We start from the raw sequence: 15,264 nt of genomic DNA, 5'->3' as shown, positions 1-15,264 counted from the left end.
GTTGACCTTGAACTTGAACCTTGTTTTTTGTAGTAAAAATGTTGAAGAGTCTAGGCTGCTTTGCTTTGCGTCCTCCTGGATTTGTTTATCCAGGCCAAGCAAGTAACTAAGCTAAGCAGAGTTGAAGCCCGAGGTGGCAAACCAAAAATGTCTGTCTCTGTTCCTTTGCAAACGCCAACTTCTCTAATCTCTCGCACAGGGCCTAAACTATGTTTTCACAACCAAAAGTACCTGTGCCCAACATCACTGAAGAGAAAGAGATACCATCTCCGTTATGATCGGTTTCCTTCTCCTTTGAGAACCTTCAAATGCTCCTCCCAGAGACAGTCTGCTGATCAGGCCCAAGAGTATGAATTTGAGAGGCTCTTTTCAAACCTCAACCAAGCCACGCTCAAGAGAGAACCTGGTATAATTAGGAATTGCATTCTTAGTTTAATGGTATTCATTTAATTAGTACTGTTTTAAATTTCTTTGATTTGTTTCGAGTTCTATGATCCCCTCCTGCAGGAAGTTTGTCCAGTGCAATATTCCTGGTGGCGGGTACCACGGTATGCCCTTTTCTCAGCTCTGCTCTACATCGTTTGATTTTCTCTTTTAACTATGTTGTTTATCTATTTGATGTCATCTTGCCTATTGCTGGTTCGTTCTCCAGGTGGGTGCAGGGATCCTGGCCATTCCTGCAGTGACACAAGAATCTGGATTTTTGGCCTCTGCTGTTGCTTGTATTCTTTGTTGGATTTTCATGGTAAAACTACTCTTAATTTGCAAAAGATTTTTGGATTTTCTCTTCTTTATTTCGATCTTTGTTTATAAATTTATTGTTTGCTAAGCTGTTTATAAATTAAATTAAGGAAATTAATCACTCCAGTGATTGAAAAACTGGGGCAGGTTGCAACCGGGCTGCTCATTGCTGAAGTTAACGTCAACACAATGTGTGAACTGGGTTCTGGTGGTGTTTCACTGGTATGTAACTCTGTATCACTCTCATCCCTTGAAATCAATTCCTCTCAGTTTCACACAAAGTGCATGTGCATCCGTCGTAAGAACAAAAACCTTTTATATTTTTAATTATTAACCACTATTACTTGAATTAAATTAAATTTTTTACTGATTTCTTGATTTCATACTAATTAATATGAACTCTTAATTTATTCAAAAGTATAGATTCTTAACTTTGAATAAAGCCAGATTACCTGTGCATGACTCTCATGCACAAGTATAGAATTTGCTTTGATGAAAACATATAGGGCATTACAAATTATGTTTATCTTTTAAGTAGGAACTAATTAGCAAAAGCTATAATAGCTAAATTAGAGGAACTTTAATGGGCAGTGGTCACCTCTTTTGTGTAGAACCGTATAGGAAGTATGGTTAGTTGATTTCCATGCCTGTTTGACAAAATTTTAACAAAACAAATCCATATAAATTTTGTCAAACGTCTTGCAGCTTGACTAATAGAGAGTTGCAAGATAAGTTTAAGGAAAAAGAGAGGGGAACTAATTTTACTATTTTCAAGATTATTTATTTACTTATCTAATGGAAATGTTAGTCTTGGTAATTTCCTTTTACCATTAGGAATGTTGAAACTCGAAATCCAAGTGTAAAATCTTGTTACCTACTGATATTTACCATAGTTTTGCATATTGATACTTCAGTCTCATTGTAGCTAGTTAACTTGCTTATACTTCCACATGGTTTATTTCAGGTATCTATGGCCAGGAGAACTCTTGGATCTGTTGGAGTCCAAATTGCTTGGTAGGCTGAGAAGTCATTAATTTACTTTTTACTCCTTTACATAATGTCATCATGTGTTAAAATGCAACTTAGTCAGATGTTTAGTTTAGGATCTATTATGGTTGAATGGTTGTTTGTGCTTTTCTCCTTTGGAAGGAGTATTTCTCTGCATTACTAGCTGTTGAGGAATTGTATGGACTTCATCTCAGAAGCCATCAAAATGCATGCTTTATGTTCGTAAAAGAATACCAGAACTTAAAAGTTGAAATTATTTCATTTGTTGTGGCGAAAATATCGTAACTGCATGATTATAACAAACAGTTAAATTTTGTCGAGGTTGCTGTTTTCTTGATAAGCTTTTGTTTGTTTCTCCAACACCTTGTAGATGTTTGCACATTTTAAGCTTCAATGCATGCAACTGGCATTGCCTTGTTAAGTTATCTGGATGCTAACCCACTGTATATTCTGGATTGTTTTGTCAAAACCGAGTCTTTAAGTTTTGTTGTTTGCTTGTCTTGCAGTTGGTCATACATATCTATACATTACGCCCTTCTTGTTGCCTATGTGGCTCGTTCTTCAGATATCTTGACAAATTATCTTGGCGTTCCCTTGTACGCGCCTGAATTCTATTTCTAATTCTCTCAAGCAACTTAATACCAATTAGATCTCTTGATTTTGCTTTCTATGATTAATGTATCAAACAGCTGCTTTATGTTTTTTAAGGTATTGATGGACAGCCTTTGATTTGCAGATGGGAAAGTGCAACATTGTTCTCATTGGTCTTGGGAGGCATATGCTTCTTTGGAAGGTTGGTGTTCTTTAAACAATCTTCTCTGCTGTTTTTATTATTACATTTACATGATGTTCTGATGTTGTGAGTGAGATCAGTCTCTTAGCACACTAGAGGGAATATAAAAAGTTGCATCAACCCTGTTTTGGCCGCACAAACAAAAGTTTGGTTTCTCTTTCTTGATATAGAATGTTTCCCTGATTAATGAACATAATCTTCCTAGCTATATCACCGGATGAAATTTCAGGGTTTGTTGGCATAGGATGTGCCTCATACATTCATACCTAGAACCTAATTTTTTTAAGTTGAAATTGCCTTTACACTAATTGATGCGTTGTAGTTTAGGGGGAAAAAAAAACAAAGATAGAGCATTTGACTACATAATATTTTAACTTACAGTGTTTGATATTTCAATATAAAGCCCAGCCATTCATTAATAGGCCACAAAACCTAACGCTAGTGTTCTATGATCATAGAGTTGAGGACATGTTCCAGTTCCTGTTTAATTCTTTTAGTAGGATTCAACATATATTTCCTCTTTCTTTTAGAATGAACAAATTAAGATTGACTTTGGCTCATTTTCAACTGTAGCCAGCGCTTAATTGGTGCCATTAATGGGATTCTTGTATTCGGAATCATTGCTTCTTTCGCTGCTCTTGTGGTAATTTCCTGACTTTAATGAACAATATGATTTAAATTTCATTTATTGGTGCTTAATCATAAGGTCCTTTCTCATATTCGTGAACAAAATTTTGTTTCTTTTTAGAATATATGTTCTTTGTTTCTTATTGATGAAGAATCGACCTTCTATTTTCCCTTTGGCCTCTACTATGTAAGACAAATACTGAACAACTTCAAAAACTTTTATCATCATATTAGCCAGAACCAATTCCTTGTTCTTACGAAGGGGAACTGGTCGAAGGATAAATTGATAAGAAGATAAATAAAGGTGAACAAACAATTCATCTTTCTCTCTACTCAAAGAGCGAAATTTAAATCTCTCCTCTCAATTAAAAAAATGTAACAATTATATAAATTTGAGACCTTTAGGCAAGCCTTGTTCATTTCACTGAGTTTGCCCTTCAATTTATCTGATTACTGTGAACTCTTTATGCATTAATTCGACTGAAAAAATGGTGTTTTTTTCCTATCAAATGTATCTCTTTTGATATTGATAAGCTTTTTCATTTAGGCTGTTGCAAGTGGAGGCCTAGAATGGGATACTCTTCTGAAAGCAAACTTCGAAGCTATTCCTATGAGTATACCAATAATTGTTCTGTCATTTGTTTACCAGGTAACATCTTTAACCTATAATAATTTAACTTTTAAGTTGTAGTAACATCTTGTATCTACTTTCTTCAGAATGTTGTGCCAGTTCTCTGTACAAATCTTGAAGGAAACATGTCAAAAGTAAGGTGACAGATCTTATCATTATATGCTTATAGGATTTCATTCCTGTCCCCTCCATTTTTGTTTCAGGTCAAATGTTAGCACATTATTAATTTATTGAATCTGATGATCAAGTTTCTATCATGGGGGCACAGCATTTTTGTCATTGTTTTGATCATGTTTGATTCTGACAAAATTAGTTTTGATCGTCAACAATCTGAATGATGAAAATTTAAGGCGATGGATGAGAATAGTTGTTAATCCAAATATTTTTCAGTGCCTGCTTTCTTTGTTTCACCTGTCATTGCATCCTTAAGTTTGCTCCCTCTGATAAAATCTTGTTTTCGCAGGACTGCTATTGTCCTAGGCACAGCTATACCACTTGGTTTATTTCTTGTCTGGAATGCTGTTATTCTAGGATCTATTACAAATCTTGAAATGGGCACTGATAAGATGATAGACCCACTGCAACAATTACGATCTAGTAATGGAGTTGGAGTAAGTTCTTTCTTAAAAGACTTGATCCAAACTTCAGATTGAAAGGCAGCGAATTGAGTTTGAAAGTGACACCACTTTTGTTAATTTGCAGCCAATAATCGAGGTGTTCTCGCTTCTTGCAATTGCAACTTCTTATATTGGGTTTGTTTTGGGCCTTTCAGATTTCCTGGCTGACTGTGAGTCTTCCTTCAACTTTGTTAGTGATCTTTTGTGCATCACCTACCTTAGACATGAGTCGAACATTTAGAGTTTAGATTAATTCTCTGATATATTCCTGATTCTACTTCCATAACCATTAATTGATGCCTGCATCTCTGTGCATGCGTATGTCTTAGCAATGGAAGGCTATTTTCAATAGCCTTTCTGAAAAGGTTTGCCATACATTGACTCTGTTATGAAACTTCCAATTTTTAAATCATTTCAAAATCAACTAGATCGATATTAACAGCCGAGCATTTGATGTATGGTTGGTGCATGTACTCCTTACGCAAAGAACTGTGTTCGAATCCTCTTCCTTCAAATAAAAAAAAAAAAAAACTAGATTGCTATCACATTTCAAACCTCCAAAACAGTTGATGCATAAACACCTTGCATCATTATTAGTGTTTTATATGATAATAAATAATCAGAAGACGTGTTCTAGATGTAGAACCTGTTTACTTTCAGCACACTATCTCCTTGCACTGATTGCCTTTCTGTTTCAAAAATGTTGTTTCATGAAGATATTCATTTTTTTGTTCTTATTTTCCAATTATTTCAGTGCTGAAACTTCCGACTGGTGAGAATAGACCTCAACCCTATCTCTTGACTTTGATTCCGCCTCTCGTACTTGCTTTGCTAGACCCAGAGATCTTTTTTAAAGCCTTGGACTTTGCAGGAACATATGGAGGTAATTCCCTCAGGACATTGTTCTACTTTTTCCTCTCACTCTGAACACCCATTGATGTAGTGACAAATTTGTTTTCCATTTTGCATAATTTTTGAACTTAAAACATTATTACAATACCTTGCCATGCAAACAACTGCAAATTGTTTGCTCTAGTTTTGATTAAAAGCTTCCATTCCTTTGCCTTGCAAACAGCTGAAAGCTAGCAAAATTTTCCATGTTTTTGCCAGTACTAGTACTGTTTGGAATTTTTCCTGCTGCAATGTCTTGGTCAGATCGGTACTCCAATTCATCGACATCTTTGAAACTGCCAGAGCTTGTTCCTGGAGGAAGGCTTACCCTTACTCTGGTAATGGGATGTGCAGGAGGGGTCATTCTTACAGAAGTACTTAAGAACTTCGGGCACCCATGATTGTCAACAATGCTTATCTTTTGTGCAGTAAACTGAAGTAAATATAATGTACTTGAATTGCATCTCCGAAGAGTTTCACGAATTTAAATTTTTTCTTTGCTTTTGCCTTCAATAGTACTTTTTGTTGCTATTAATCTTAATTGGAGGATGATCAGGGTTGATTGATTTTAAATTTTAGTATCGGAATATTCAATTCAATGATAGATGCATATATTTATTTATTGAAGAAATTATTGTTGAGTTCAAACCTTTTTCTTTTAATAAAATAAATTAATTTAAAATTCTAAGAAAGTAAAGATTTTTATAAGGAGAATGTCTTATTAATTTATTGATTATTTTAAATATATCTTTATAGAATATGAACTCTTTAATTAATCCTGCTGGCAGAGATGTTGTATTGGATAATTCTTCTAGAAATGTTAATGTCAAAAAGGAAAAATGTTGATTCCTTTAGGAGATTTAAGATTATACTCATGAAATGAATATTGAGTATTGAATAAAAAAAATATTCTTAACTGGAAAATTGGAATTCTGATATAATTCTTGATGATACATTTGTCAAGATGTACAATCCTTTTGATTTTGAGGCTGGTTCTTTGCTTTAAAGATTGAAAATTTGGGTTTCCTTTTCTCATTTTAAAGATGAGAATCTTGAAATTTCTTATGTAAGATATTTTTGTTTCAACGAATATAATGTAGAGAAAGTGATTATTGTTTTATATTATATTTAAAGTGATTATTGTTCGCTGGCATTTGCTTATCAATGGTTGTTTTTTAATTAGCAAAAAGTGCAATAGGAAGAAAATAAAAAATAAAAAGTAATTATTTTTGACTAATTAAATAATTGTAAGTTATGTATGCTTTTTGTCAAGGGCTTTTAAACATTTAGGTTTACTAATTAATGAGGTAAAAATAACTGACAATGTATGGAATCAATATACTAATAGCACCTCAAATATCGGCAGAGATGAGCTTACCGTTTTCCACCTTCAATTTGCTAATGACATTGTAATAGTTTGTGAACCCTCTCCTTATAATTTGCTGAATGCTAAAAGGATTTTGAGATGTTTTCAGACTATTTCGGATCTGAAAATCAACCTTAACAAGAGCTGTCTCTATGATGTCGGCTTGGACCAAGGGCCTGCTGAAGATTGGCAAGTAGATTTTACCAAGTACGTATTTGGGACTGCCATTAGGGAGAAAGTCCAATTCTTTGAAAATGTGGCAGTCAGTCGTGGACAGATTTGAATCTAAACTATTGGCTTGGAAGTCACAACATCTGTCTTTGGGTAGTAGACTTGGTCTCCTTAATTCCGTGCTTAGTACTCCCAATATTCTTCAGGTCTCTTTTTCCAATGCCCATTGGTGTTAGGGAGAAATTAGAAAAAATTCAGATACGCTTTCTTTGGGTGTAGCTCAAGGGAATAGGAAGGTGCACCTTGTTAACGGGCAAACTGTATGTCTTCGAAATGACCTTGGTGGTTGATATCAATATTCAATATAGAGCATTTCTAAATAAATGGATATGGAAGTTTGGTAAGGAGACGGGCAACTTATGGAGAAAAAGTTATCGAAAGCAAAAAGGGGTACAACAGGGATAGCCTCCTCCCTGTTGAGGGGTGTTCACCTATGACTTCTAGTATTTGGCGCAATATCATTAGTCTCCTTGTTCACTATGATAGAGACAGCTAGGTTACAAAAGCTGGCTTCGGATTATTGGTGGGGAATGGTCAAAAGATAAGTTTTTGGCATGACCAATGGATTGAGTGGATAATTCTTAAGCTTAGCTTTCCAAGAACTCATGGCCTCGCCACTATTGATAAGTATGGCATACGGGAGGGACATAATGGCAGTGGCATCTTGAGTTAAGAAGGAATTTGTTTGATTGGGAGCTTGATCAATGGGAGGCTTTCAATAATACTTTGAAAGACCAAGCCTTAGATGTGAACCTTGATGACAAACTGATCTGGAGAGACAATCCTAGTGGGTGCTATTCTACTAGTTCCTTCAACCGTTCCTTCCAAAGACCAGTTATTCAAGATGAAAATTACTAGATATCACTTTGGAGTGGCCTTACTCCGCTAAAGGTGGAAGCTTTCTGTTGGCTCATTCTCAAAGGAAAAGTCATGGTTTGGATACTCTTTTGAAAAGAGGCCTTAGTAAAGCAGCTTGCTGTCTTCTTTGTATAAAAGATATTGAAATCGTTGCCCATCTTTTTGCTGCCTAGTGAATCCTAGGCTTTATGGTATCTATGGGCAAGCAATTGGGGGCCGAAATGGGTTATTCATAAAACGACCCTCTTGTTAATTTTCTTATCTTGGAATGAAGCTGCCAAAACTGTCGGCAATTAGGAAATTTGGAGGATGGCTTTCCCGGCAAGAGTGTGGACCATTTGGTCGGAGAGAAATGATGGATGCTTCAATGGTAAGCTTTGAGATAGTCATCACATTTTTGATATGGTGAAACTATGGGTAGCTTGGTTGGCTCGCGCAAAGTTGCCGCATTCTAATTTATCTATTTAAGACCTTGTGAGGTTTCCAAAATTAACAATGGTCCCTTCAAAACCTTTGAAAGGAAAACCTGATGTCAAATGGCAAGCCCCTCCGGATGGAGCCCTCAAATTTAATATTGATGGTGCTTCGAGTGGTAATCTAGGTGAAGTTGGAATTGGAGGGGTTCAAGGGATGTAAATGGTAATGTTTTGCTGCTTTTCTCTTTCTCAATGGGAATACTGGATGCCAATGCCACTCAGATTAAAGCTTTATGTAAAGCTCTTCAAATGTTTGTTACTCCTAGATGGAGCTCCCAAAAGGATATCTTTGAAAGTGATTCTGAAAATGCTGTTAAACGAGGTTTAAACCTAATCACAGCCCCTTGGATATTAAGACCTGTCGTTATTCAGATTATGCGTTTTAAATCTATTATTGACGGCTGTGAAATTGTCAAAATTTCTAAGTCCGCCAATGATATTGCTGATTCACTTGCCAAATCAGGGGTGAGTTAAAAAGTTGATTTTATATGGGTATTGCCTCCACGGGATGATGAATTATAACGGAAACGCTGGGGTGGTTTGCTGCTGCAAATCTGTTTTTGTTCTTTTGCAGCTTTTCTTGGTGGCTTGGAGGTTAATTCTCCTCCTTGATGGCTGTAACTTTATTTATTATGAATGAACTCAGCTTTTCAAAAAAAAAAAAAACCCTCAAATATAAATTCAAATTCTATGTATGATCATTAAATTTTAATTTTATTTTTTATTTTACTCACTGAATTTTAATTCATCTCAATTAGATTATTGAGTTTTGATCAAATTCTAAATTTAGATTTTACACTCTACCAAAGTATTGGATCTATCCTATTTATTATAATTCATATAAATCAAGTCTTTATATTCTTAAAATTTATTAATATCAATCCAATCATTAATATAATCAAGTTTTCTGCATCAAAATTGCTGACATGACATTAGTCATGTTGATAATGCTAACTTTAGAGTTAATTTTTATATTTTATCAAAATATTAAATTTAATCTCTTTAATATAATTATATTTAAAAAATTTGTTAATTTCAATTTATAAAATAACATTGTCAAGCTTCATTCCTAAAAGTTGTTAAGTGGAGTTGACTATGCTGATGACGTTGACCAATGATAGCATGATATTACTCAATGTTGACAAGAACCCTATTCGAATCTCTTCAAACTTTCCATCAGATTCCGATATGCGTCAGCGCCGTCCGTTTCTCTCTCTACGTCGTACAATTTATCATTTTCTTCCGCCTCTTTAATATTTTCTCTCACACACAACCATATATAATTGTTGTAACCTTTCTTCCTTTGTCTCTGCCGATATCACACAACTTTTGGTTCTCTAGTATTTGTATAGTAGACGGGGTTATGGAAAGCTTGATGCAAATGGCTAAAATTGACAGCTTGCTGGAATATCTCATTGGTGTACCACTTTTTAATCCTAATTAGTTTGGTTAATTGATAAGCTTTTATTTTAAATCTTTATTTCTTTCTTGATTTTTGATTAATCTTAATTAATTTATGAATTAGTGTGTGCTTTACGTTTTTAATCATTTGGCTAGCATTTAAATGTGACGTGCCACCCAAAATGCCACATCTTTTTTTTTATTTTTCTTTAAAACAAATAGATCTTTAAAATTTTCATGTTAGCATTGGTCAACACTATGTTAACATCAATCGACATCATGTCAATATCAGTCAATATATGTTAATATGGTCACATGAGTCACTTTAATAGTGAATTTAACAAATTTTGAAATTTTGAAAGTTATAATGTTTACAAATAAAATAAAAAGATTAAATTCAACACTTTAATAGAGTACATACATTAAATTCAAATTTTGACTTAATTTTTAAAATTTCAAAAATTTCTAAATTAACATGGTCGATGCTATTTGATTTATATTAATAAATTTTAAAAGTATAGAGATTTGATTTATATTAATAATAATATAAAGATTAAATTTAACATTTTTGGAAGAATATAGAGGGATTAATTTGAGAATTTGATGCCTTTCCAAAATCTCAACAATCATCCTCTCTACACAAAATCAAGCTTCCCAGCCTGCATGAGACACTGACATAATAGCGACTTAAACAACCCTAATATATTTTTAAAAAAATATCATGTTAACTTTTATGATTCAATTTTTTCTCTATCATTTTGTTTTTTGTTTTTGTTGGAAGATATAAATTGCAAAAAATAATTTGCAAAGAAAGAAAATGAGAAGACAAAAAGTGTAAAGAATTTTTGAAGATTTTTTAAATGAATGAATATATACTTAAATGGTTATTATATTGTTATTTCATAATTATTTGAATAGAATCTCTTAATGTGATCAACATTAGATACAATTTTAAAAATTTTAAACTAAATTGGTATAAATTTGAATTCAGTGACTAAAGTAAGAAAGGAGTATACCGGCTTTTTTTTCAAAAAAGAAAAACTTTATAAACTTAAAAAGATGTTCACATGCATAAATACATGATAATTATTTTTTTATTAAAAAGCAACAAAATAGATCACCATAAAAATCACATTTAAAATCATTTAAGTCAAGATAGAAGTTCTTACCAATCGAATCAACCTAGAATTAATGAATACTTACTTGTACATAGTAATTTTCACAACAAGTTGATTTTATGTATAGTTTATAATTTTTGTTATGCATTTTGAAAAATGTCAGGGTAATAAATAAGAGAATTGAAAATGTTGAGCACTGTACCAATAATAACCAAGAGATTTCGATGTGGAATCTTAACTCTCATTGAGGAGCAAAGGTTAAGCTTGAACTATACATAATATATACACATCCTATAATAGAAAAGAAGCAAACAGTAATCTTATAATTTTATGCAATGTTAGAATCTCAAACTATATATATTCGAATTATACAAAATGCAGCCTTTAGACAAATAAGAACTAGCTATATTAATGATATATGTTTAAATATTTTGTGGATATTGGACATACACCATTCTATTCTTTCATCGGCAACACATCAAAACCATATTTTCAAACAAAGTGGAACAAAAATGTTGAAATATTTAAATAATAAAAGAAAAGCCAAGATTATAACTGAATGTATGGTATTCCAGAAATCTTCTTCTCAAAGACTAGTTGCAAGAAGTTAGGATGGTAGAGAAGGAGGATACTTGCACTTGAATCTCCATTCTAACTCGCCACTTGCGTTAAGAGCAAAGTTATTAATGTAAATCAACCTACTTATGTTTGTTTATAATCAAAGGCATGACAAAATGTTGATGTTTATCATGCTGGCATAGAGGGAAAGGGAACTTGATTTTGTATAGGAGGGTTATAGGGTTTAGAGGTGCTGTTTTGTTTTTATTCGCGCTCACAACAATTTCATAGGGACTTGCTGGTTAAGACTTTAAATGTTACGACGATTGCGATTTTTAATGAAATATAGCATGACAAAATGAAACAAAGCAAAAAGAATATTTAAAGTTTTATATAACTCACAAAATTTAATTAAAAAAACACTTAGAGAAAATGGTAATGACAGAAATTAACTAAGTAAATATATGATTTTTTTAATATTTTATGATAATTAAACTTCTAGCTAAAACCCATAATTAATTTTAGATATTCAAACAGATATAAAGAAAATGTATCAATTTTTTTTTATACATAGATCATTTCTCTTTACATGCAATTTTCTTCTAATTGCCCTTCTTCAAAATGTTTTGGGAACTAACAATAGAGAAGTCCATTTTTCTTATGGGAGATGGGAGTCACTCAAAAATTCATTCACTATGAACTCAACTCAAACGCCTATCTTCTCTTTCATTCTAATATTAATCTTGTTGAAGGACACCATCAGACTAAGACCTCTTCTTTGGATTTATTATAATTATAATAGAAAAACTATGCATGTATCATTTGCTTTGATACCAATTAGATCATGTCATAGCAAAGTTTAGCAGTGATCACAGTTTCATGAATTATACTTCAGCTATCATTGAACAAGCATTCCTTGGGGCAACCTAGACCAGACTATTTCACTCTTGAAAAGAAAAGAGAAGACTACAATATTAAATGGCTACACCTAGTTGTAACCATCATATTATGAAAACAACGATAAACAAAAGGGTTTCTCACAGAAATTTCAGTACATCAAACTAAAGGATCAATGGAAAAGGACAAAGATCACTAGCTGACTTCAACTGAGCGACTAAAAAGGCCAATCTGACTTCTAGAAATATAATACCCTGAAATACTTCTTAATAAGCTACATAATCAGATTGAGGTAATTTTAGATCCTGTATCCTCACCATCTAGAGCCGCATAAGGTTCATTGAGATCAAAATCTAGCATCTTGGGGGGACAAACCTGACTTCCATCAGCTGCCTGACTAGCTGTTGGGAATAATGTTTTGCATTTTAGATGTTTGCCCTCTGCTGGTGATGCTGTTTCATCCAATGGAGCTTCAAATAGTTGTCCACTAGGGTTTTTTGGGTATAAACCAGGTGTTTGGCTACTAGGGATGATCTTGTCCCTAAATCTACCTTCCACGGTTGATGGATCACCCTTTTCTTCATCAGGCTTCCTCGGGAACTTCTGAAATTGATCAAAACAACGATTGTTTTCAACGATTTTAGTAGCATCTGCATAATTCAGCTTCAGCTTATTTTCCCTTACCATGGATTTCTTATCTATAAAATTATCGCAATGGAGCTCTTTCGTTAATGACGTCTCCATCTTTTTTTCTTCACCAGGCCAGTACGAATCTTCCCGTTTATATTCCGAAGGAGTTCTCTCTTGATCCGACTCAGTTTTCAACCTAGCCTTTCCTTTCCCTTCACCCATGTCCTTACCTAGAACAATATTGCTCCGTTTTTTCTGCTCTGAAGCTTTATTTGTCAAGCCCGAAGATTGACATTTATCAATCATCAGCTTATCTGTTGATGAAAATTCTTTTTGGTATCCAATACTTGACTGACCCAAATCAAAAGATTCTCCTCGAGATAGCTTCATAAGGCAGTAGGCAGCTTCAGGGATCTCATCGGAGATATATTTGCCGCATCGCTTGGCAGTGTTCGTCCATTTAGGAAGAGATTTCAACAGATCGGAACCTGACACCAAGCCTTTTTCTGTTGCACAACTAATCTGATCAACTTCTAGAGCTTCATCGTTTTCGGATACGCTTGAACAGCAGCTGTTTTTGTCAGAAGGAGGTGGCCTGATCCCTCTCCAACCCCTCTCAGGATGGTTCCTCATGTGCCCAAACAAAGATTTCATTGACCTGAAATCCTTTTTGCATATGCAGCAACTGACTTTCTCAGCACCTTCGTGATCATTCGAGGGCAGATCAACCGCTCCATCGGCAGCTTTTGGTAAAAGCGTATTCTTCGAGATCCGTTTCTTGCTCTTGGCACGATGAAGATTTTTTGGCTGAAGCTTTGAAATCTTTCTATGGCAACCAGTTTTGTTGCCCTTCATGTGAATCCTTATATGACCTCCTAAAGCCTTGCCCGAAGTAAACCCTTTGCTGCAAACGGGGCAGATATGCTGGCCACAACGTTTCAAGGTATTGGAGACCTTGAGCTTGAGAAAGAGTTTTTTTGACTTGGAGGGTGTTAAATCTGATGTTTCCATCGAAACAGACTCTTGTTCCAAGTTTTCAATCGCTTGAGCAGCTTGATCACCCATCAAACAGAAAGCAAAAATAACAAAGATTTCTTCCTTTTCAGTTTTCTCAAAGGAAAACGAAAAGAGTATAGAGAAGAGAAAGAGATTGGGACTTTAGAAGACAGGAATTATGACGGCATGTAAAGAGACAAATAGCAAGGAGTGAGGGGGCAATCAAGGTATTAGGGCAAAGAAAGAGGAAGAGAAATAGAGGAGCTAAGCTATATTGTAGGGGAAAAATCAAAAAGAGGGAAAAACTAAAGACCTTTGCTTCTAGGATTTTGGATAGACACGCCACATTGCGATAATCTCTCACAAATATTACGTGCAATAATGACGGTCTTCATTGAATTTCCAATGCATAACAGATTTCGACAGCCATTTCTTGTATCTTCAATGAGTATTTAATTCGAGTCCTTTTTTCTTTTTCATTTTTCATTTTTCCCATGTATAGAAAAAGCCATTTCATTATTGCCAAATAAACCAAAAAGACCAAAATAATGAAACATTAATTTATATTAGAAAAAAAAATTGCATATTAGGCATTGTAATTCTTCTTTCTTTGCTTCCAAATTAAAGCCATTGAATCATATGAGTTACGCTATTTTTCTTTTGGGAATGCCTCTTTTAATATTTTGAATTAAAGATCTTCAAATTAGAGATTTCATTATCAAACTGCTAGTGTATCCTTAAAGATAATTACATAAGGTTTTTCCTTTTTTTTTCCCAATAAAGCTAATTTTATTAAGATTAAAAATGAAGTCTTTTATACCGTAAACAAAATGGAAAAATTAAATTTACAAAGAAAAGTCCGTAAAGTCCACTTTGATCTTTACTTTAAAATGATAAACTGATCAATACTAAGATATAAATAGATTTTAGAGCAACCCAAAATGAAAATAATTTTCATTGAACTCATATAAAGAAAGGGCAATAGGGTTTGAACTTATAAACATTTCAAATCAAAGCCAAGTTGATTGTTTTTTTAATATTTAACTAGAAATCATGTCAAATCCTTTTTGTCACATATCTAAGTAGTTAGACTGAGAGAGAAAAAGGAGAGTTTTAATTTGTAATTTGTGAAATTCAAACCTTTATCCTCCTTATCTTCAATACCCTTTTAACGAACTTTCCTTTTTAAAGCTAATACATATAATATTCATTTCTTTATATAGTTTTTAGTTATTTAAGTTAGTGTCTATTTAATCGGGTATTTAACTGATTCGGGCAAGTAACGGCTAGTACTATATTATTAGGGTTGGATTTTGGATTGTAGTTCGCAATTTATTTAAATTTTAATAGGATTCATGTACTTTTTTAATTAATTGGATCTGGGTAGGGTACTTCAGAAAAGCATATACCCTACCTATTTACATC

General features: G+C 33.6%; 2 protein-coding genes across 4 annotated transcripts; one reads left to right on the top strand and one right to left on the bottom strand.

The window, feature by feature from the left end:
* Positions 1-23: 23 nt before the first annotated feature.
* On the top strand, positions 24-5,939 carry LOC110412144 (Tryptophan/tyrosine permease). Of its 3 annotated transcripts, none has more exons than XM_089782891.1 (14): positions 24-406; positions 508-547; positions 630-745; positions 851-963; positions 1,706-1,755; positions 2,256-2,345; positions 2,486-2,542; positions 3,116-3,185; positions 3,717-3,818; positions 3,887-3,939; positions 4,264-4,411; positions 4,503-4,587; positions 5,172-5,300; positions 5,528-5,939. In XM_089782891.1, the coding sequence occupies exons 1-14, from the start codon at positions 148-150 to the stop codon at positions 5,707-5,709; spliced, it is 1,494 nt and encodes a 497-aa protein (XP_089639017.1). In that variant the 5' UTR covers positions 24-147; the 3' UTR covers positions 5,710-5,939. The 3 variants fall into 3 exon arrangements, with proteins under 3 accessions (XP_089639017.1, XP_021278288.1, XP_021278289.1); XM_021422613.2 differs by having other exon boundaries at positions 25-406; positions 508-548; positions 653-745; positions 889-963; XM_021422614.2 differs by having other exon boundaries at positions 25-406; positions 508-548; positions 653-745; positions 889-963; positions 5,493-5,670.
* A 6,556-nt stretch (positions 5,940-12,495) lies between these two features.
* Positions 12,496-13,908, bottom strand: LOC110412352 (C2H2-type zinc finger family protein). The gene has a single exon (XM_021422880.1). The coding sequence runs from the start codon at positions 13,906-13,908 to the stop codon at positions 12,496-12,498; it is 1,413 nt and encodes a 470-aa protein (XP_021278555.1).
* Between the last annotated feature and the right edge of the window lie 1,356 nt (positions 13,909-15,264).

Source organism: Theobroma umbraticum, unplaced genomic scaffold, assembly GCF_002168275.2.
Source record: "Theobroma umbraticum cultivar Fairchild unplaced genomic scaffold, ASM216827v3 scaffold_95.0, whole genome shotgun sequence".
Classification (NCBI taxonomy): Eukaryota; Viridiplantae; Streptophyta; class Magnoliopsida; order Malvales; family Malvaceae; genus Theobroma; species Theobroma umbraticum.
This window is presented reverse-complemented; position numbering and strand designations above follow the sequence as displayed.